The 23,991-nt window shown below is 44.7% G+C and overlaps 1 protein-coding gene across 5 annotated transcripts in view; it reads right to left on the minus strand.

Annotated features, from left to right (window-relative positions):
- The window catches only part of CAMKK1 (calcium/calmodulin dependent protein kinase kinase 1), an 87,853-nt gene that overhangs the window by 6,920 nt on the left and 56,942 nt on the right, over positions 1-23,991 (minus strand). For all 5 annotated transcript variants that reach the window (XM_048966810.1, XM_048966811.1, XM_048966812.1 and 2 more), the window contains 9 exons: positions 23,766-23,802; positions 21,318-21,339; positions 20,125-20,213; positions 8,581-8,780; positions 7,748-7,801; positions 7,103-7,176; positions 3,346-3,433; positions 2,444-2,572; positions 1,949-2,052 (listed from right to left, as the gene is read on the minus strand). In XM_048966810.1, coding sequence (XP_048822767.1) covers positions 1,949-2,052; positions 2,444-2,572; positions 3,346-3,433; positions 7,103-7,176; positions 7,748-7,801; positions 8,581-8,780; positions 20,125-20,213; positions 21,318-21,339; positions 23,766-23,802 — 797 coding nt within the window. The remainder of the gene's footprint in view (positions 1-1,948; positions 2,053-2,443; positions 2,573-3,345; positions 3,434-7,102; positions 7,177-7,747; positions 7,802-8,580; positions 8,781-20,124; positions 20,214-21,317; positions 21,340-23,765; positions 23,803-23,991) is intronic.

Below are 23,991 nucleotides of genomic sequence, written 5' to 3' on the forward strand. Positions count from 1 at the left end.
TATTGGTTGGGTTTGGCTCTGTTCTGACAGAATCTACGCTACCTATCCGAAATCTTCCTGACTGAAGAAGCTGATGCTGAACACCAGCAGAGACCAAGGCAGTATTTTAAGTAGAAATGCCAGGCAAATGTAAACCCAGTCTGTAACTGTTACCTTGTTAAAGATGATGCTGAAAACACAGCTGGCCTTAGCGATCTCTGCAGTGTATTTTTGAGCAGCCCCATGGCAGCAAGTCCCAGGACTTTCTCAGCACAAGGCCCTCACAGAGCAGGTACCTCTGTGCCACTTTGGGAGAAGCTATTCCTGGTGTGAAACTTGGCTCAGCTGTCAGCCACATTTCCCTCCTGGCTTGTTCAGTTCCACCCTACATGCACAGAAAGGCCCTAAGGACAGTGACAGCTCTCTCAGAGCAGGGCAGGCTGCCTAAATAGAGACTGATTCCCCATACAGCCACGTGTCATCAATAGCAGTAGCAGCCATAATGGGAAAGTAAATTGGGTCTGTCAAAACACAGCAATTAATTTGATAGGTAGTAGTTGCAATAAATGAGCATAATAAAATGTAGTGAAACCAGTGCTGACTCAATTAGGAGAAATCTAGAGCAAGCAGAAGAAATATGGCAAATACGAACAGAAACCCAGAACTTAGCTTTGAACAATGAACAGCTGGCTTAAAAAAAAAAAGCCTCTGTATACTGCAACTGGAAAAATTAAGTAGTGATCAGTGTGTCTTCTGCAGATACTATAAAACAACAGGGCTGAACCTGGCCGTGGTCTGCAGGATCTGCAAGGCTTGATGAACCACTGCAACTTCTGGGGGGTTCTATATGAAAGGCAGAGCCAGAGGTGACTGCCTGCCTCGTGCCTGTGCTGCCAGGACACTCAGCCCCAGTGACCCAAGGGGTTGAAGTGGCAGACAGCAGCTCTCACACACAGCTTGTAGGTGTGCATGGGAGAGGCAGGCATTGCAAAAGAGTTTTTTCATTTTAATTCCCCTCTGACTCCCTGGTGAATGTGCCTGCCATTCCAACAGCTGCCTTTTTTATAACTGTTCTGTGCTATTAAACAAAGTAATACACAGAAGTGTGGAGAGGACTGAGTCTTCCAGGTCTAAGCAGAGCTAAAGTAGCCTTTCCCCCTGCCAATACTAATTTAAAAATTCCTTCAGATCACTAATGCCTTACTGGCATCCTCTAAAGAAACAAAAGCTACTGCAAACACAAAAGACCTCCTCATATTACAAAGACTTCTGCCCATACAATTTCTGCACATAACGTTTCCAAAACCAGAGCCTAGCTTGCTGTTTACACGTAATAAGGAGATCAGGAAGAAATCAGGGAAAATTCAGCTAAAAGATTAACTGTTTCCTCCTCTGAATACCGAAGAGTGAGCCATTCAGCTGGCTCCTTTTTCTTCTCAAGTGAAAAAGTCATGTCCAAGTGTTCTCTGCTCTCTGCCTATACAACTTCATGGTGCCTGCCAGTTCAGACACCCAGACTTGGACACCAGACAAACCACATCATTTCATTTCTAGCTTATAAAACTCAAAAGCTGTTCATCTGATACCTTTTTATTATCCAGGAAAAGGAAAGAAGATTAAAGCACCCAATAGATACCCTTATTTTTGTCCACCTATCTCAAGTGGATCTTTGATCACAGCATACTAACTAACAGCTTAAAAACCAGGCCAAGCTTAGTACCATAAGTGTGTTTAGGCCAAAACCACCTTAGAGAACTAACTCCATCTATAAGGAGCCTTCAAGCTTGTTTTACTGCATTGTATTTTAACCCTGGAAGACTTGAAGCAGAATTCAGCCTCAATATTTTAGGCAAAAGTGAGTTTTGTCCTTAAATGATAGGGAAAATATTTGTAAATGGCTTCCCTTGTCTCTTCTGTGCACTTTTACACTGCACACACGGCAGAGCCAGGCAAGGCTGCATATACATACATCAGCAGGTTCCCTGGAGCAGACATGGACCTCTCCTCCCGCCTGGTCTGAACTTCAAATGGATTTCCAAAGGAGCGTTTTCTTAGCATGGCCTTCACTAGGATCTTTGAGGAAGAAAAACAGACTGCTGAGAACATCCTCCTGAAGTCAGTTGAAAGGAGTCAAACAACAGCTTCTTTAATAATTCAGCATTTAACAGCATTACATCTAGAGCACGTACCAGAAAAACCCACAGAACAGCCACTTCCAAGCAGTCTCAGCATCATTTGCTTAGGCAGTGAGCTCAGATTCCTGGACACAGACCATTGCTGGCAAGAGTCAAAGCACATCTTTGTGCAGCTGACTGCTGCCTATTGCTCATAAGTAAGAAGGCAGCCCCAGAGCTCTCCTAGGCCAGGAGCACACATGTACCCTCTAAACCTCCTTTACCAGTTGAGAGCTTCAAAGTGTCATGCTCTTGGCTCATTCAAATGAACTGCTCTGGTTTATACATACCACAGCAGGCAAACTTGGGATGGTCTTCACTGAGTTCTTCACTTCCTCCTCTGTGACCTCCACCACAGTACAGTGCTCCTCTTCGAGGGGCAGAGGCTCCTCACCACCCTTGGTTAGCCATGGATGTACCTACATGGGGAGGAACACAGACTGCTCAAAGTCTGCCACTCAAAATCAATGAATGCAACTCCAAAGCACTTCCCACTATCATTGGCTGTGGCTTCCTGGGCATGGAGGGAAGGGATGTCACCTTTCTTCTCAAAGTTCTACCTTCCTATCATCAGCTTTAACAGAAAATGTGTTGGTGTTGGCCTGAAGCAAAGCAGAGAATAGCAGTGTGCCCTCTAAGGGATGCTAATGGGGCCCTGAGAAATATTGCTGATTCAAGGCTTCAGTGAGAGGTGAAAGGAGGACAGAAAGCATGTGCTAAAACAGAATGAAAGCAAACTCTGCAAAGCACTGTGCTCTGTCAGGACTATTTGTTCTCTGTGTTAATAGGCATCCCCCAAGTAATACTGATAGAAGCAAATGTGATGCCTTGAGACCATCGCCACACAAGTACTAGACAAGGAAGGCATTGCCAGCCCCTGTAACACAGGTCTAGCATTCACAGTATGGCCTCTGCAGCTCACAGTTCCCACGACAATGTTGATTCTACTGGGGATTCACTGAATCAGCCAGATTTTGAGTAATTTTAATTTAAATAAGTAAACAAGAGAGCTTTTGTCAATATTCCCCAAGCAAGCAGCAGCAATAGAACACTGCAAAATGAGCACTCTCCCTTTCTGTGTCAGTTTGCCAAAAAAAGCTCACAAAACAAATATTGGGAACAGCTCTGCCCCATTAGGAGGTATCAAAAAATCAGTTGAGACAAAAGACTGCAGTATCAATGCTCAATTTACCTTAATTTCAGGGACTGTTATCCTTGTTTCTGGATTTTTATCAAGCATGCGTAAGATCAGCTCCTTGAGCTCGTCACTTATCTGTAATCTGAGTAAAGAAAACAGCAGCATACAGTTAACAAGAGAACTGCCAGTGCCCAAGGCACGCACAGTCCCTCCTGCAGTTACTTGTTAGAAAAGCTGCTCGAAAGGTATTTTCTCTGCAAACCAGCTAGAAAAAGGAAGATTTAGTTTTCTTGGTTCCTTCTCAGACATGATGGCCACTGCTAAGATATGTAGTTACACTCTTCTGCCAACTAACACAGCTGTGCATTTCTTACCTGTACAGCTCAGTCCCAGGATACTGAAAGGAGGAAAGGAACAGATGTGACTAAGAGATGGAAATATATCTGACTTCTCAGCACTGTTTCTAACACTAAATGATAAGACTGCCTGAACCCAGAAGCCACTCTGTTCTCATTAAGCCCTCGGTCCTGCTGGCCCTCCCATCTCTAGCCTGAAGACTTCAATGACTTCTGTTGCTAATGATGTAAGCCATATCTTTAAAAACACACTTGATCTGTACGATCAGAAAGTGCTACTGAAATAAAATGCCTCATATGACACAACTGCATTGGGTTCTTGAAAACCTGTATCACAAATGCCTTTCAGTGAAGTGTATATGTGCATGGAGATGGATTTGGCAACGTAAAAAGTCACTTGCCAGCAGGGCTGGATTTCAGTGCTAACATCAGATTCAAAACACTGATGAGAACCAGGTACTGTGCCCACCTCCTCTGCACCCTCCCCAAGAAGAGGAAGGAATAAACTATCATAAAACTGCATGAAGATCAAATCATAATAAGGGATATTTTAGTCTGATGAAATCATAGCTGCTGTTCAATAATTTATGAGTACTTTACGTGCATTTGGGTTATGGGATCTTTCACAAACAACCACAAGAAAACACAGTGGGAAGGGACAGAAGGTGAGCGCAATTTAGAGCCAACATCAAGTATCTACAGTGAACAGGCAACACAGCCCAGACATGGGGAATGGCAGGAGTTCTCAGAGACTTCCCACATCCAAGGCTGCACTCCAGGTGATGTTTTAGGTGGGAATGGGAAGAACTGTGCTGTTCTTAAGATGAGGTCCAGACACAGAGGAGCAGCTATGGAGAGTGAAAGAGCATTCAGCAGGTCAAAATAAACAGACTCCTGAAGGAGGACCACTCTGAGACAGAAGTGCAGTGGTGTTTGTAAAATATTTAACATCAGATCTGTGCCAAACTAGCAACACGTTAACTTAACATACAAGATACAGATTAAATAACCACCTAACATTTCTGGCACCACACTGATTTCTACACAACAGGATGAATGCTATAAGGAAAAGCCCTGCAAATAAGACTGCAAAGCTCCTAGTGGGTTATAACTAGGTAACTGACTGCCTTACCCTGCCTCTGTTTTCCCTTCTCTCTATTCTGCCAGGGTTCATCTTGTAGCCCATGTCATTTTTCATTTGAAAAGTCTGTGCAATCTGCAATTTCTCATAGTCACAGCACTGTAACAGCTTTCAGGAAAACACCACGCACCACAGAGTTCAGCACCCATTTGATGCTGAGGGATTTGTCCATCCCATACATCGCTTTACAGGGTGCCCGCAGGCAGCAAGGCCAGGGGATATCGTCCTGAAATTCAGCTCTTTACCAGGAAGGGCTGCGCAGAGCTTCTGGCTCTCCTAGCACGTGCCTGACCAGAAACTCCTCCAGTGTGCTTTTTAGCCACGTCAGGATCACCAGGGTGCAAGCTGCAGCTAACCTCGTTCATCTCATGTCACGCCAAGGACTGAACGACATGAACGAGAACGCTGGAGTGATAAATATTTACCCTAGCATCTCTAAGGGAAGGGAAGGGACGGCATGGGTACAGTCCGCTTCATCAAAGGTTGTCAGGGAACAGGCAATGAATTTCCATGTCTGCACAAAGGAATGCGTCCTCTGTAGCCATGGTGAAATAAATTGAAACCAAAATATTCCTAACTGTAACGAGGTGCTAATTCCGTGGGAGGTCAGTGTGGACTCAGCCCAGTGAATTCCAGCTCTACGTACGTCTTTGTTACTGATTTCATCTCATGGATAGATGTGGTTTAGACAGATGTCAACACCCAGCAGCTCTACTTATCCAACAGCCTACTGAGGGGTACAGCTTTTTCTTAGATGGAGAGACCAGGTGACTGAGAAGTCCAAATAAACTGCAGAGCTGCATTACTGCTGGAGGAAATGTCTGAATGAAGAAAATGTTCTTAGCACAACCCAGTTAGCCCGTTAAATGTTAATAACTTACTGCAGAGACAGATGGGAACAGTCACTTGTAAGCTGACTGCTAACCCAAATAGATGATGGCTGAGAGGACAGGCATTCTGCCAGAACCTAAGCAAGCAGAGAGACTAGAAAGGAGACTAGAGAGAAACAAACTATTTATTTTTATTTGTTGCTGCAGTGCTGTTACAGACCAAGTCCTGCATCTGCTACAGAACAATAGGTGGAAACACAGCAGTGTAGCGTGAACGGCCAGCCTTTGTGCTCTCAGTGCCTGACGCCCTGTTATGTGCCAAATCTCACCAACCATCAGAACTAACCCAAACCAGTGACCAGGGCCACTGGGGCCTGTGTTTGACAGCAAACAAGTGCTTAGGTCTTTAGGAGCAGAGACGTGCCCCACACAGTCCTCAGTGTGGCTCCATCAGCCCAAGTAGAGATTGCTTCATCTGAGCTATCTGCAGCGGCTGTGCTTCACAGTCAGTGGAGAGGTAATTAATACAGCCAGTGGAGTCTGGGTTATGAGTCATCCTATCTAAAGCAGATGTCTAAAATAGGACATTCTAAGTACCCATTTCTCTTTGCAGACTCAAAAGGAAGCCTGGGATTGCTGAAGCAGTGGCCCAGCCCCTCACTGTGAACGTCTAAAAATTCAGTGAGTGTGTCACAGATAATGTAACAGTGGATATTTGTACATTATCTGGGGTTGTCTGGCAATATCTCTCCCTTCCTCTGTAATAACAGATGTACTTTACATTAGATTTTTAATTTCCTTACCCTTGTTTTGAATCAAGTAATTTTATTTCTAAAAAAATCATGCTTTTTGTAACTAGGAACAAGAAGAGAAACTCCAAAAGAGTGGTATATAAGCCCAAGTTTGCCAGCACACAAGACAAATCCACATCTTCTTAGATTACATTGGATAAGGCAGGTTTGGGACTCTGCAGGTTGTGGGACAAATACCCTTCAGGAGACATTTCCCAGCTCCAAGGTACATCTGTGTAAGCTGTGGGTGTTTACTCAGACCAAGTCCAAGGTCTGAGTATTATCATAATTAACAAATTACTATAGAAAGCCAACATACTGAATCTTTCCAGCTATTAGCCAGATAGCAGAAGTACAAAACTTCAATGAATCCCAGCTTCCAGCATCTTCACTCAAGTAAGCTGAGGCAGAACTCAGTGGACCCATAATTCAATCCCCCTACTTCCACCAAAAGTCTCAAGAGCAATTCTCTTTAGTTTTCATCTGCAATGTACAAACATAAGCAGCAAAGGCAGCTGCAATGCTTTTACAGCAATGCTGGCACTACACTCATATGAAGGACCCAGGAGAATGCAAAGAACCTCACCTGCTTCTGTCCATCCCTCAATGGTGATCCACCAGCACTTATACTGCACAGCAAGCAATGCCAAAGACTGATCTTTACTTTACAGTAGCTGAGTAAAGTTTACTTACTCTTCTGGGAACTCCACAGGCTTGCTCTTGATCTTGTTATGAAGACCCAGAATATATTCATCTATAAAAGGACACTGTAAAACAAACAAAGATTTCCCAGTTGTCAAAGATCTTGGCACTGCTTTGGTGTTTGCCATTCATTCATTAGAAATGAACTTCCTGTGTGCACTGTCTGGATTTGATGTGGAAATGGAAGTAAAATCTCCTCCATGAAATAAAGCCATTTCTTTAAAATAAGTAAATATATAAAGAAGAAAAGCAGAGGGACCAAACAAATACAGAACGTGACTGGGACAGCCCTCTCTATCCAGCCTACCATGCGACCATTTTCCTTTTCTCTGCTACATTTTTCTGTCTGTAGCACAGAAATACTGATACTGACTGACCTACTTCACTGCTTGAAGACCTGTGTGGCAAGCATAATTTAGAGTCAGGTATTATTATTTAAACACCTGTTTTTCCATTCTGAGTACAGGGGTCAGCTCTTGAAGTCCCTTCTCATCTGCAGGGTGATTTGGGAAAACAGAAGTGTGTGGAAAGTAGACCTCTGCTTCTAACATTTGCCTTTATTTGGAAAGGAATGAGCAAAAAGACAGGCAGGCAGACACTCTCATACAGGGCTCTAGCATCTGAAAGCCAGCTTACCTTCCCATAAACAAAGCAGTACAGGGTAATTCCCATGGCCCATACATCAAGTGCCTGAAAGAAAGCAAGTGCAGGCAGTAAATTAGATGCAACACAGAGGATAGAAATGAGCTGGATTTTCCCACTGACTCACAGAACTACTTGCACACATTTAACATTTTACGTTTAATTTTATTGCACAGAGTGTCTCTGAAGTTGGGCTCCCAGAGGCATTTATGGCCTTCGTGGGGAAAGAGAACTGTGCTGGCTCAGACATCACCACACTTGTCTTTGCTGTGAAGGGCACTGACCAGTGAGCAGTCCTTTCTTCCTATAGAAGATGACAGCTCCAGGCTGAACCTCAAGGAACAGCTGAACTTCAAGTCTTCTTCCAAGTTTAAAAGAAAAAAGAAAAAAAAAAAAAAAGGCTAAAAGCAACAGCTAGAGCCTATTCTAACACCTGCATTACGATATTCATCCACATTCCTCACTTTCAGAGTAACAAGATACAACTTTGGTGCCCAGCAACCTTCTGTGAATCATGATTACTTTGGAAGGAAATGGGGATTTTTGTCCTTCCTTGCCACGCAGGAAAAGGGCCCTGTTGGACTCTAATCTGCCTCCTTGTCTTGGCAGGGGCTTGACAAAAAGTCCATCTACCTGCTGTACAGAACAACCAACGTGAGTTTTGCCTGAACACAAAATTAGAGCTTTGATTTTAATTGAAAACAATCCACCATGCCAATCTACACCATAATGCCAGAGAGTAAAATGCAAAGGATGTAGGTGTGGTGCTACCCTTTGTGCAGGGCCTGTGAGATCCCAGCACACACTGGCCGTGAGCCACGACCTACCTTTCCACTGAAACTTTTGCCCGTGTCTGAAATGGCCTCTGGTGCCATGAAGGCTGGTGTTCCTGCTGTGCTGGAAAGCTGGGCATCATTCCCTTCAAACTGATTACTGACTCCAAAATCAGCAATTTTAACATGTCCATCATCTCCTAAGAGCAAATTGGAAGGCTTGATATCCCGGTGAATGATCTTCTGGTAGTGCACTAAGAAAAGAAGACAAGAATATGGTTTGCCATGGTAGTTGATCCACCCAAACAAAAACCTTTCTGCAAAGATGCAAATAGAGGTGCAGACTCACACATCCTGCTCTGAAAGCAGGAATCTTTCATTACAAGCTATCTACGAAGTAATGTTGCAGCTGCAATAAAGCAATTTTTTGGATGCTCAGGAAAGAAGCAGCAGGGAGCTGTAGAAAAATGACTCCTAGGAACGCAGAGAAAAAATTTAAATCAAAGAACAGCTTTCAGAACATGAAATGCCCCCAAAAGCAGAGCTGTAGAAAATCCAGCAGACTGTATTGAACAGAAGTGGAAATGCTCTAGTTCTTACTGCCTTTCCCAGGACCCCTGCACCCCACTGCTCCCCCAGCCTCAATTATCATTTTCACATTTGCTTTTGACATCTCATAGGAAACATGCAATTGGGAGAGGAAAATACTGATCTTATCCTTTCCTGGTTTACAAACCTGTTTAGCACATTGCCACGGAAGCAACCTGCCCTACAGAGCAAATCAGCTTGTGTTTTAGGAGCAAGAATGAACAACCTCCACGTAACCATTCTGCTCTTCCCAAGAAAGCTTTCCAGCAGGCCTTGCCTGAGGAAGGGAAATCACATTTGCAGATATTTTTTCTGCAAGGACCTCTCCTTAGGTTAAAGCAATGCTGATTGATGTCGTCCTTGGCACATGAAAGAGAGCCTCAAACACATGCAGAGATCTAGGATCACTTCCATGTAACTCATCTGGGGAGCACACTGAGGCTGGGTGGGAGAGCTTTCAGAGGCGTTGTGTTAAGCAGCGCGCTGTGGGCAGCTGACTCATTAGCAGCACACACACCCACAGGTAAAGTGATGCTCCATTCCCCTAAGAGCTGATCTGGAGACACAACAGACAAAAGCCTGATGGAGAGCATTAGTTAAAAACACTGGTGGTTACATCCTCTTCCAGATGTGCAACAACATTGTGGCCATGCTGCGATGTGAGCCAGTTAATGCTGTAACAGCCTGGCTAGACAGTCAGATTAACACTGAAAGCTCTGCGACAACAGTAATTATGAGGAGACATCTGCTATGCAGCAAAGCTGGTGGCAAGCTGACATTTCATTATGGTAATGGAGGTAGAGCAAAAAAGGAAAATGGGGAGAGGGGAAGTGATGTTTCCCTTCAGGAAATGATTAGATGTCCTTCACGCACATGACTGGGTGCAGGCTGCTGAGCAATATGCCTGATCCTACAGAGCTGAGATTCCCCAAACCTCTACAAAAATACAGGCTACAAAAACGTGTAGACCATCCCCAGAGCTAAGCCTGAGAACAGAGGGGTCTGCACTAGGGAAGCAGGTACTCTGGGCTCTTCACTATTTTTTCCCCATACTATTTATCTCATAAAACACATTCCCTGCCTTTGAGCAATTGAACGAAAGTAGAAGGTCTGTTTGCCAATTGCTCTGTTCAGTGCCCACATCAGCCTGGTGCTCAGTGTGTCTGAGCACTGCAGCAATATGAACAAAGAAGTAGAAAACATCCTTTGCAAAAAGTAGTCCAACACTGGAGTCAATGAACATTTGTGCCTCACAGACCAGAACATCCATTCTTGACATGAGCATTAGGAACAGTGATAGTCTATGACCTAGACCGCTCAGAGGAGAAAATCAGCACAAGTGCCTTTGGGGCAGCAAAGCACAGGCTGTGCTTTCAAAAGTGAGAATGACATGTCCCAGGGCATTGCAATGCAACGTCAGCCACAGACAAACCTGGCAAACAATTTAAATAGCAGTAAACTGAGATGTGAAGGAAATAAGCACAGAGGGGATGTGGCTGGCCAGGTCAGGAATGGTGGTGCTGGGAGCAATGCACAACCCACACACCATGCTGCTTTGCAGTGCAGTGTAGGTGACAGCAATGAAAGTTCTGCACAAGTTGGCTTGAAAAACTTATCCTTAGAGCATGTCTTCTGTCTAGCTGCCTTGTGGAAAGGCAATAGCCATAAAGAGAGGAGGACACGGGACAGAAATCATGCACCAAGCACCAGCTGGTGCAAACGACTGAGGCTCCATCACAGCTACAAACACAAAGAGCTTTAGTTCATGCCTGCCAAGAAATGATCTGGTGTAGAGCTACTAAACTGATGAAGGCAACCTGAAATCAGTTTTCTGTTCTGAAGAAATGCAGTTCTTAAAGTGCTTAGTGCTTTACAGCAGGGCTGGCTGGAGGCTGGCCAACCATGCAGTGGGGTGCTCCAGCAGTGACATAGGCACCACTGCAGTGCAACACAAAAGGAGGCTGGGGACAGGGCTGTCTTGGAGGACAAGTATGTATTAAACCAGTGTCATCTGCATTTCCAGTAGAATACGCAGAGGAAAAGATGGTGTTATCCTTGTAGAACTCTAAAGGGAGAGCTAAGCATCTCAGAAATAAAAGCCAACCACTAGCAATACCCTCCAGATTGCTAATGACTGTACAGAAGGGACAACAGCACAAGGAACACACAACTCACTGAGCCATCTCTAAGCAGGTGACAGCCAAAGTCAGTCAAAAGGGAGTAAAAAGCAGCCATCAGCACAAATTAACTCACACATTTCATCACTCTGAAGTGTCTGAGAGCAAGAAACACACAAAACACAGCAATTCCCACGTATATGGATTTGTCTGTATCCTTCCCAGGGTTAAAACTGAAGCAGAGCTGGCCAAAGCAGATGGCTTAACTGAAGCTGCTTCAACAAACTGATGAAATAGTTTCCCTCGTTGCTGTTATCTGGAAACGACTTTGCTCTTAAGAGTAGAGGTCAGCAGCTCACCGTAACAACTCCTCTGCGCTCCAAGATGCTCTGCACTTTCTTTCTTGACAGGACTAATTAAAAAAAATAAATCAACACCAATTCATAATGAAAATGAAACAATGTAAGATATCACAGAGCCCTTAGGAGAAAGTCTGATGCTGGAGAGCTCCATTAAATTTGGTTTTATTAGAGATATGCTTCAGTTTTGTGGAAAGGTAATGGTATTTCAGGCCAATCTGCATCTGAATAACAAACAATCCCATGAATTTGTAGAACATTTCAGAGGCATAGTTCCCAAAATGCATTAGAAATAGCTGTTTGCTGAACCTCACAGCTGCCCCATGAATAGAGCAGGCATGAAAAGTAAGGGTGCACGCACTGCATTTTCCATCACAACCTGTGTCTGAAAGCCTGGCCAGGCACATCCAAAATTGGACTTGGTGAAATCCTGGTTGTCTTCTGCCATCCAGGTCACTCCAAGCCTTCACAACAGTCCGGGTGCTGACTCTCCAGGGGATGAATTTGTACTTCCAGCTTACAAAACACGCCCAGTTGGGACAATGTTTTGGTACACACTGAACATCATCGCCATGGAAAGCCAGTGGGCGTTGTGGGAAGGGTGTTAAAGCAAAGCACAGGCTTTCATTGCCTCTGAACATCAGAGCCAAATGGCTTGACAAACAACAAAAAAAATCTTGCAGGAAGCCAATCCTACAAGTGTCATCACTGCAATAACAAGCACGTTGTCCCCAGGGAGCTCTCACCACTCAACTGTACCCTTGCCTCTCAGGAAGCTGTGGGTCTGGGAGCATTGCAACTGCAACCTGCACTGCGTGGGTTAGTGCTGCACTGAAAAGCAATGATCAGGCAGGGCACTGCAGTGGATGGGGCTGGAGAAAGGGGCAGATTCGGGTGAGGATCTCTGCTCCTAAGCCTGCTGGCTCCTCTCTGTGTGAGCAGCACATGGCCCTGCCTGGGCCCTCCACAGGTCTCCTGCAGCTCTGCCACTCTGCTCCACCACCGCCTGTTAGCAAAGCCCTGCTGAGCAAATCACTTATTTCTGTTCAGACCCTTTGCTGTCTTCAGTTGAACAAACCAGCTTTTTTTTCCCCACAGCATGCAACTATGCTGCCATTTCAAAAATGCTCCTCAACTCAGATACCACGGGTTATTCGGGGTCTAAGTAGGCTTTCCTCTTCATTCAGAAACAAGTGCCTGGGAAATGTCTGCCTATGTTAACAGCCAGTGAAGACCAAGAAGGAACTGAGAGCAGCACTAGGAAAAGAAAAATGAGAGATTGTTCCCTAGCCCTTTTTAAAAAGGGTGCCTTTTCCTGCATAGCCTTCTGGAAACCTCAGAGCTCCAGCAGATTAATACCAACTTGCTAAAAGCCCATTTAAAAGCTGCATGTATAAAATTTTCACAATGCACTAACACATCCTGCTATTTACTCAGGCTGATGTTGAATCATACTTGATTAAAAACAGAGTCCCATTTCCATTCAAGGGCAAAAGCAATCCATATGGTGCTACTGCAGAGTCTGTTTAGTATTACTTTCACATTACCCCTGTAGCAAAGAAATGATTTAACACTCTCCCAAGGAAGCTGCTGCACCACCATCCAGAGCTTAAAAGAGAGGCTGTTCTTTGAAGCAAGCCTCCCCACTGATCTGCAGCACACTCAGAATGAGCCAGAGGAAATGGATGCAGTGCACTGTACAACAGAATCACCTCCCATCCTTAGCTCATTTCAGGGGGTACTGTTCAGTGGCTGGGGTAAGGATCCCAGGCTGATTTTCCCAGCTCTATTCACTAGCTTGACATTGTTCTTCTACTGATCCAACAAACCTCATCACCTGGAATATGCAGCTGGACAAGCCCTTTCAGAAGAGGCTGGTGAAGAGATGGGAGTCCAGCTTCCTTACTGGCTTGTGGTAGAGATGCTCAACCTTTTTAGCCAGGACAGCCATGTTACAGAGTAACTCAGGCCCAAGGCTGCCTTCTACACCTGCCATCCAAACCACATGAGCAAGGCATGGTCACAGACAGAACGGCTTCCTGCTGTGGCTACACATGTGGCAACATTCAAGGGACCACTGGCAAAGCTGGGAATGGGATACATACAGCAAGTTCTGCTAAAGTGACCTGCAGAGCCTGTGCTTAGGGCTGCTTATTGCCTCCAGAACAACTGCTTGCATAACTCCTCAAATAAAACAAAAATCAAACTGCTTGATCTTTCATAAAAGCCTCTTATGCATCTCTCTGATCTACTCCATCAGATAATTACTCTTACATACAGTACTCTCTGTTCATTTATCTGCAATACACACAACTACATTAAAGAAAGCCACAAGAGAGCACACAACAGGCTGGGAGTTCCTTCAATCTCCACCATGGACTTGTGTTCAAGTCCTGCTGCATCATGTTAACATGAGGCCTGAGGAAACCACATCTGCCATGAGCCAGAAGAGCCCAAAGCCATCTATGCCACTGGCACTTGACAGACTCCAGCCCTGGCTTACATCACAGTCAATATTCTTAAGAAGAGACAAGCCTCTGTTGACTTTGTTGATTTATTTGCTTATCTTTTAAGATAATGGAGACTATACTCACATATTGATGATCAAATAGATTAAGTCTTATCTCAGGAAAGCCAGCCTTTGATCAGCATATCAGGTACTGTTACTGCTCCAGGCTTAGCACACTGGGACTCCACACTCCACAGGCACTTGTACAGGAACAGAACTGATTCTGTAAAGGTAACTTCCCAATGCCTTTAGCAGTGCATCACAACTTTCCTTTGAGCTCAACAGTTCATACAGATGAGATCAGCATTCCTCTGCACAGGGAACCAGAACTGCTACCCTTCGCCTCCCTAAAAAACTGCAATAGGGAAATCATGCATTTTCTATGGAGAATGTAGGGGAAAAAGTGTTTCTTTTTCCTTTCAGTCACACTGACAACAGTTCTTTTAGCTTCTCATGAGCCAGAAGGGATACCAAGTTTGCAGGTGCATAGCAGAAGGGATGGCCTCTGTCTTTCATCCAGACTGTACATGTCAGCAGGGTTTTCTCCTGGGTCAAGCTCATGTGCTTGCTCTGTGCTAAGTGTCTGCTCCTGGCTACTGTCAGAGCTAAGCTACCTGCTCAGACAGGCCTTTCACTTGCTTACTCTTACACCTTATTTAATCTATTACTAAACAAAACCACTTAAGCTCTTACTAAACAAAGCCACTTGTGTTCCAATCCTAACTGGATACCTGCCTGGCAAATCCTTTGTGTGTTAGACTTCCTCACACCTCTCCTGCAGCTTCCACCACTGAGGGAGAGTTTCAGGTATCTGTCCATTGTATTGAACCAATTGTCAGGTCACAAGCAAAACATTCCTTACCAACAACAATGCAAGAAAACCCTCCCTTCACCTGATACTGATTTCCACTGTTCATCTGCCAAAGTGAAATAGCACCATGCCAAATGCACCATCATTCAGCAAAGCCATTAACTGTGCAATTACAAACTATCAGTTACCTCTCAGTCAGTGCAGAAGGAAACTTAAACAGTGTCATGAAACCAAACCTGGATTATCGCCACAAGCAAGGCATCAGAACAAAACAGTAAGTAAGGCACAGCAGAACACCTGGCTTTGTCCAGAAAACCTGTATGTTTTCCTGGGGGAAGGAAGCACGGTAAGTATTTTCAGCCATATTTCTAACTCCAAAATACAGTTGTGCTGTCATTAATTAGGCCTGGGGGACTCCACGATTCCTAGCTTTTTCTAACAGATGCTCAAAGGGATGGAAGGACACTTTGCAACAATGACATAGATAAGGACTCTGCAGCCTCCAACAGACAGCCCTAAAGTACAATGCAACAGACATCTTTAAAGGCAGGGGCAGTGCAGACAGAGCATGATTGTGTCTGGTCACCCCTTCTGTCAGCTGAAGCCTCCAGGACCAGATTCAAACACAGACAGAAACTGCTTCCCACACCATGTAAACAGGTAACAGATGCTGGAAACTGACAAAAGCTTAAAAAAGAACTGAACGTATTAATGGAAAAAAATATCAGGGGCTATTAAATAAAAAAAAAAAACCTCTGGCTAAGAAAATGCCTGAGTTACTGACCCTTGAAGCACGGCTACAACATCTGCCTGTCCTGAGTGCTGGCACCTCAGCTCACTCTGTGCAGCTGCTTGGCCTGCAGAGGAGCACCCCACTCAGCCTCCAGTTTTTAGGGTTGATTCCTGGCTTGGCTGCTGATTCCTTTGGTGATTTGCCTCCTAGCACATCCATTTCTTCTGACTGCCACTGGGAAAGCAATGCTTACCAGAAAGAAGACTGAAATTTAAATAACCCCAGATAAACACTACTAGAGGCAGATTACAAGTAGAAAGGAAGGTAATTGCAAATATCCCCAATTCGGAGGCACGTAAGCACATGCTTCAGTTAATGACATGGATAATCCAGCAAAACTTTTCTACCCAAAACGTTTAAGTACCTTCTTAAATCACCATTCCGGTGGCACTCACAGCACACTGCCTCCCCACTTCATGAGAGCAACATGAGCAGTAGTGGAGAAGTCCTCCAAGCAAAAGGAAAAGCACTTTCCTTTGCAGAGCCCATTTCACTACAGGACATGAATAAAGTGTGTGTGTGATTAAATGACTCCCAAAGCAGTTCACACAAACAAAACCGAAACAGGTGAACTGGTAGTATTACCACACTCTGCCTCCAAATGCTTCTCTCCAGATCAGCCCTCCTTGCAGGCAAGCATCGTGAATAACAAGCACAGCTTATCCCCCCACTGACACACAGTGCCTGTGGACCCCCTGCCATCACCCATCATTTTAAAGGTCACCCCACATCTCCCATCTGTTTGGCTACTGCAGCCACTTCACTGCGTACCTCTGTTTGCAGAGTGCACACATGGACCTGGATTAACACCTTGCAGGCTCTGACAGGAATCCACTTTGCAACTTCTAATTTAATAGAACTCAACCAGCAATGATGCATTTGCTGCTGTGATGACTGTGAGCTTCAAGCAGCTGCATGGTTATTGAGTCTCCCAAATTACATAACAATTATGTATGCTTCCATTAAAATTACCTTGCAATCTCTAGATTGCCTGGCAACACTTTTTCTTCAGTGTGCATAGATGGTGCACTTTCCCCCTGTAATTACATAATAATTGCCATGCATTTACCCAGCAGTTCTGAGAGAACACCATTTTTAACTTTCATTTGCTAATAAAATAAGTGCTTACTCAATAACCCAAAATAAAGCATCCTATTGTTCCTGCTGTTGTGAGTGCTTGGGCATCCTATAATTTATTGCCCCATTTCATTGTCTTTGCCAAGGACAACAAGAACTTTTTTTTTTTACTGTCTTCTAAGCAAGAGCTGTTACCTACTGCAAATGCCAGCAGCATCCAGCACAGCAGAGCCTGCATCTCCCAGCTGAGGCATGCAGGCTCTGCAATTGTGTGAATACTGATGAGAATATAAAAAGCTGCAGTCTTTGCCCTTCAGACTCTACTGAAAAGCAGTCTTAAGCTTCCCATCCCCATTCATAAAAACCTTTCAGCTGACTGCTTTTTTAGCTTCTAGCACGGAATTCTCTGGACTGTCACAAAAGAGCAAACAATGATTTCATTTCCCACCAGCTGCTACTTTTCCCATTGATGTTAGATAAACAAAATGAGGTGCCACTGTATTTCAGTGAAGATGGACCAGGACACTGCAAACCACATTGCTCTGCCTTGGCAAGGGCTATCAACACTCATCAGAAAACAGCTCTCTGCAAGAACTGGTCTCCATTTGAAACCTGGTGATACACCTTCAATGAAAGCTTTAGGATAGGGAGGGGCTCACCCTGACCCTCAGGAGTGCTGAGCTTGCAGGGGCCACTTGAGATTGAGTGAAATGAAGGCAGACGTGGCTCAAGGCACTACAGCAGCATGAAATATTCTTTTCATGCTTGACACAGCTACGTGTTGCACCTTTGAAAGTACAGTTGAAACAATTCCTTCCTATTTTCTTCCTGATGTTGTAACAGCTGGGAAAACATCACCTCAAATGACACAGGGATGTGACACAGCTCTCTGTTTTGCAAATATCTGATGCTTCTTACTTCGCACAATGCTCACTTGCCATGGCTGACAAACACTTGATCAAATGTGTTTGCCCCTCCCTGTTGGCTGCTCTGCCTTCAGATTTGCCACTGGAACTACGTGCCCATACTGTCACGATAAGCCAGGGTTTTAAAAAGGTGCCATATCTGAGAGATCTCAAGCTAACTTAGATTGATCTCACAGAACTGGGCACAACAGTTACCTCTGCTGTCAGGTGAGCACAACAAAAACTTTAAGGACCACACAGATAAGCTGCTGAAGGAGAGCAAAGGATGTACAGAGGCTCACCCTCCCCAGGAGCCCATCTCCTGTCAGGGTCAATAGCTTGGAGAAAAGCATTAGGCAGACAGATGCAAAGCATACAGCACAGACACTCCCAAAGACAAACTGCCTGCATTCTCATATATAACAGCCCTTGATAATTCTTTCTGCTACAAATTTGTCAAGTCCTTTCTGAGTCCATTAACTTCAAGTACTTGCCATCTCTTTCAGCAATTAATGTCACAGTTAATTACCTTCCTTCTTTTTAAAACTTGCCACTTGATTATTTTGTTTGCTACTCCTCAGTTCTTTCTGTTCACCTCTTCTCAGACACACAGGACAGTCTCTGCCATATCCCATGGTAATTTTCAAAACTGAAGTGCTTTATTTCATCTCTCTGTACAGGATCCTTCTGATCACCTTTTTTAGGGTGGTTTCTAGAGAGTGGTTTCTGAGACAGTGCAGAACCGCAGTGCAGAACTGCATACAGCATTCAAGATATTATTCTCTGGTATCTAAGAGCTCTTACAGACCCAAACAATTGCATAATGATATTTTCTACTTTATTCTTTATTCCATTCCCAGTAATTCACTAAATCCTGTTAACTTTGTTGACTATCTCTAGGCAATGGCATTTACCAGAAAAGTATCCAGAACGAGAACTGAGTGAGAACAGCTCATTTAGAGCCTGTCACGATGTACATATTTTTAGTGCTGTTTCTCCCCCTCATAAAATATCTGTATTTGGCAACAAGGATTTTTATCTGCCTTTCTATCATACCATCACTCACTATCACGCCATCTCCCTTCCAGTCAGTTCTAATGATGACTACTCTTGAACAACTAGTTGTCATCACCAGCCTCTCATATTGCAATATATTCTATTTCTGGGCATTTAGGGATATATAAAACAACCCAGCCACATGATGGACTCCTGTTTAACAGCACAAGTGACCTTTCTCCACTGTAAAAGCTGTGTTCCTACTTTCCTGATCAATGTCTAGTTGTTAATATAAAAGAGATCAGCCAACCAAAAATACTTTCTTTATGAGCTTCTGTTAACAAATCTAATCAACAGCAGTTTGACAATCCAAGCACGCTGTAGCAAAAGGATCATCTTATCTACATTTTTGTTGACTCTGGAACACTATCAGATCAGTGAGGCATGAATTCCCTCTGAAAAAGCTGTGTTGACTCTTACTCCCTTTATTGAGCCATCCAATCATGGCCAATTCTTTAGCACACGAGTGTTCAGAGACAGAAGTTAATAACGAGATCACTAACCACTGAGGAAGGCCACCTACAACAAGGACAGCAGAATCAAAATGCCAAATGCTGCTCACCAGCATCTGACAACCTGCTGGTGCACAAGCAGTTACCAGATGACTTATGGTTATATCTCTCAGATGATACTGTGCAACATGAGTCCCTGGCAGCACTAGGGGCATGAAGAGATCCAGTGCAAAGAGCAACCGTGAGAGGAAAGGCAGAGACCTTCTGTTAGAAAAGGGAGAGAAGGTCTTAGGCTAGCATGAGTGATCAACAGAGGATCCAAGTTGTGCGTTCTGACGTGGGGACAACGCTGGTACTGAGGCTCAAGAGGAGTGGGAATGTGCAGCATAGAATGTTCAGAAACAGCCCGGGAGTAAGGCCAGCAAGCAGTGCTACACCACATCAAAGCACCAGGGTCTCTGACTCATAACCTCTTAGTGGTAAAGTTTTGTATCTGCACCCATAAATGCCCAGCTCTACCAAACTAGCTACTTTCAGAGGCTGCTGTCCCCATGGCTAGTGCTTGCCTTGCTAAGATGGAAACAGCACTCTGTTTCAGCTGAAGTTACTGACTCATCTACATCGTTACAAATGCTTCTTTGCTAGCTCTGCCATTGCTTTCAAAGACTCTCTGAAAAGATAAAAAGAGGACATAATGCAAGCCACTGTTTTCCTAATGTCCCTTCCACAGAATGTCTGCTTCCAGTATCTGTTATGCAACCTGGGTAAACCTGAGTTGAGCAGGACCACCATCTGCAAACCCTGTCACATGCAATTAGAGAGGATCTCGCTGGCTAAGCTGATACAGCCTACTGATGTTGATAGGCTTCTCTCCAGCAGAACAGGAGGCTGACATGCATTGCAAAACAGCCATCACTTTGGTGATACTCACAGTACTCAATGCCCAAAACAATGTCTCGGAAGTAGAGCCGGGCCTGATCCTCGCTGAATGGCTCATCGCTTGGTACCTCCATGACAGCCCTGTAAGGAAGAAGGAATAACTGAGTTCCTGAGTTTTTTGCAAAATGGCAGCAGCACTCGTTACTGTTTCATGTTTCTGAAATTATTCTGCATCGTTGTGGTCCTATCACTGAGAGCCTGGATCTCAGAAGGTCCAGGACCAACCCTCTACCTGAGCAGAGGCTGCTCCTGAGGCATTTCTCTCTTCCCCCCTTGCTGCAGTTTGATAGATAACCTTCTTCTCCAATTTGCATCTTTCTGCAATGGCCTTCTCCCCCTCTTTATAAACATTTTTCTGCTGCTGAAACCAGGCAGAAATAACGTGAGCGACAGGACTGACAGAGCAACTAATGGAGTCTAATTGCCTTCCGCTAGAGGCAGGCAGGCTGTGCTTGGTCAAACAGCACATTCGCTGGCCCTGGCCTCAGCTGATTGCAGGAGCTTCCCCCCACCGCCTCCTACAGTCATCAGCCTGGTCACCAGGGAGACTGGGAGCCTCCCACCAACAGCCTGCTGGTGCTGGCCATCTGCAAGAGGCTTGTTTCTGGGCTAAAGAGAGAAACAAGCTCTTGGGGAATCTCCCCCATCCTGGGTTCAGCTCTCTCAACCTTACTGCAACTCCACAGGGCTGCAGGTCCAGCCCAGGTGTAGCAAATAGCAGTGCAGACAGCCATCACCACATCACTGCACCTGCCATGGAAATGTGCCAACAGAACAGCCTCCCACAATGTATTCATACTGAGGGCAATGTAAGGCCATGCATCACAAGTAATCATTGATGTTATTTTACACTCTTGAGTCTTGAGAGAAAGCTATGATATGGCGGCTACCCCAGCATAATATTCCCTACAAAGAGCTTCTCTTCCAGGCATCTAGTGGGGAAACGGCACCAAATTTAGCATTAGGATCAAAACCTGACACCAGGACACATTTTCTCTGAGCCCATTGTGATCCACTGCAATGTCCCAGGCTGTGCCAGCATGAAGGTAACTACTGGCTTGTCTCCTCTGTGCTTGCCTGTAGAGGGTGGTTTGCCCCACTGTGCGCATCAAAACTTCAATTTCACCTAGGAACCTAACAATAAACACCAAAAATTCAGCACGGGATCCCAGAAGGGCTACTTACCCTTTCCTCAGGAGGTCAAACACTGCAAGGAAGGAAATCAAGTCATGAATGAAACAGAAGAGAGAACCAGGCTTATTCATTTTTTAGCACCTATAACAATGCATTCGTTCCTATGCCTGCAAAATCCATTTATCTCCTTCACCTTTCTTAGTTCCCACATGACAAGAACATCAGGAGATGCTAAATGAGAATATTCATCTCTTTAACAAAGACAAATATCCCCACCTCCTGCCAGTTTCAAGGAGGAGGACAGTGGGTAATCTACTAGCCATATTTCTGCTGATCCCAGTGTTAGTCCTTGCTGATTTGAGGCCTGCCTCATTCAGTACCTCCACCTCCAGGGCAGGTGTTTGGTGATATTTCTGCTAAGTTGCTGATACCGAATGAGGTGCTTTAAGAACACACTGCTCCATTTCTGCCGTGAGCATCAGCAGCACAGCTATAATGCTATCAGAGAGGTAACTCTGATAAAAACTCTCTGGGGGTGCAATTGTACAGAATTTATTGGCATGAGTTGAGGTTTGCAGAGTATGAGAGTTTGTGCGTCTGATTCAGGGGTTAAAATGGCAGCTTGTCCCAGCCATGGGTGTTTTTCTGATCCTTTGGCAGCAATTACTGAGGTTTCATGAAATACTGTTAGGTAGCAATGCTAGGATATGAAGCAACTTGCAGGAAAACAACAGGGACATTTGAAGTCTCCTAGCTCTAGCCTGGTGCTTGAGACCCTTTGACCTTTTGAAGGGGAATGCTCCTCTGCAGCCCAACATACACAGCTACCAAAAAGCCAGGCTACAAAACAACAGGGAGCAAAACGGCAGTGATGGGAACAATGCTTTTGAGCCAGCTGGAGGCCTGCCTCTGACCCCTTCTGCAAACTAAAGCAGACACTTAATGTCACTCAGCTTCTGCTCTGCAGAAGTCTAGAATGCCCAGCACCACTCTAGGGCCGTGTCCGTATCTCCAAGAGTGCAGCACGCTCCCATTGGAGGTCTTGGCACCAGATGTGTAAGGCACAAGCAGAACTGGTGTCAGAACAATCTGCCATTATCTGTAGGAGAGCTCTTTCCTCATGAGTTGCTAAGGAATTTTTTGCACCTCTGAAGAAATCCCAGCAGATTGCTCCTTGCAAAGCACACAGAGACCTGCTTATAGCTGTGACTTTGGTCAGCTGAAGTTACAAATACAAGCCAGCCTGCATCAGCAAAATTTTCCTTCAAGAAAGATTTCCCTGAAGAAGCCGCAGCTTTTGGTAGCATTTCATCATTCAACCATTTTGCATCATTTCAGGTTGCTCTGATTTCCACCACTACCCTCAATCCTCTGCATTCTTCTCACTGAACATGCAGCAGAGGAGATCACTCACAGTTACTGTTAATAATAATTACCAACGAGCAAACTCCATTTTCTCTAGTTGCATTTTTCAGTGCCAATGAGATCAAGACATTCCCCAGTTGTCCTACATCTATTGCTGCCATTTCCAGGACTGATTATTCTTTTTATTTTCTGCAGCTTTTTTAACTGCCTCATGCATTTATTTTCATGCAATGAGAAACCTTGCTCCCTCATCTTTTCTCTTCTCTCCATCCGCAGGAGTTCAGGCCTTAGAACAATGCCCTCAGTTGTCTTTACTAACATCAGCCTTACCTGCCACCTTTGGGATGCTGCCAGAATGCCCACAGGGCTCCAGCAGACAGGGAAGAGCAGCCTTTCAAAGGCAAATAGCTTCATTTGCTAGGCACAGACTTCTCGCACAGGCAGCTTCAAAGCATCCCATAATTATTTTTATGAGAAGCAGCCTTTAAGCCTATCTCATCAGGAAACACTACAGAGTAGAGATATAACTCTGTCAGATGTCCTCATCTCTGAGGATCTGGCACCCTGGTGCTTTTCCTGTCCCTCTGGATTCTGCTCAAAACAGAGCAGTTCCTAGATGGAAGAGAAAATGGACAGAAATTTCCCACCCTTTGCATAAATGCATTACTACCTCCCAGTCTGGATGCCCAAGGCATGGGTTGGGCTAAGCAGCCAAGGACAGCAGTGCTGCTAACTTAGGAGGTCCCAACACTCATCAGGAAGCCGAATGCTGGGGTCACTTTGAGATGACTTTCTTGAATCACTACCACAGTCCAAAGTCTACAGGAGACTTGAGAGATGAATCTCATACTGGTGGTACAAGAAACCTTCCTGCACCCTTCCCTTCTTTTCTGGCTCTGGAATTGGAACCTGCATATATAAAGAAGAGGCCAGAGCAGCTGTCACATCTTTTCAGTGTCCTTATGGACAAGGAGATGGGTGCAGCTCTGCTGGAACACATGGCTACCTTACCCTAAGGGGACTGCCATTTGAGGAAAACTAATTCTGCTAATTTGGTACAAGTTCCCTCCCAGGTCCTGGTACAAGTTATTTGCACCACTAAGTCTAAAGTTCAGACAGCTCTGATTCACATACCCATGTATAAGTTGTCTTCTGCAGGATCATCAAGAACCTGTAGTTGAAAACAGAAATGAGAGAAGAAAGAAAAACAGCAGGGAAAGTCATTTTTAATCACATAGCATTTCACTGCTCCCTGTACACTATGCTAAGCTGCAAAGCATTAAGAAAGAGTTACACTGACAGACAGAGATTCTCGGGGGGATTGGTGGTGGTGGTGTTGAAGGACACAGGACACATTTTC

The sequence above is a fragment of the Lagopus muta genome, chromosome 20, assembly GCF_023343835.1.
Source record: "Lagopus muta isolate bLagMut1 chromosome 20, bLagMut1 primary, whole genome shotgun sequence".
NCBI classification, from domain to species: Eukaryota; Metazoa; Chordata; class Aves; order Galliformes; family Phasianidae; genus Lagopus; species Lagopus muta.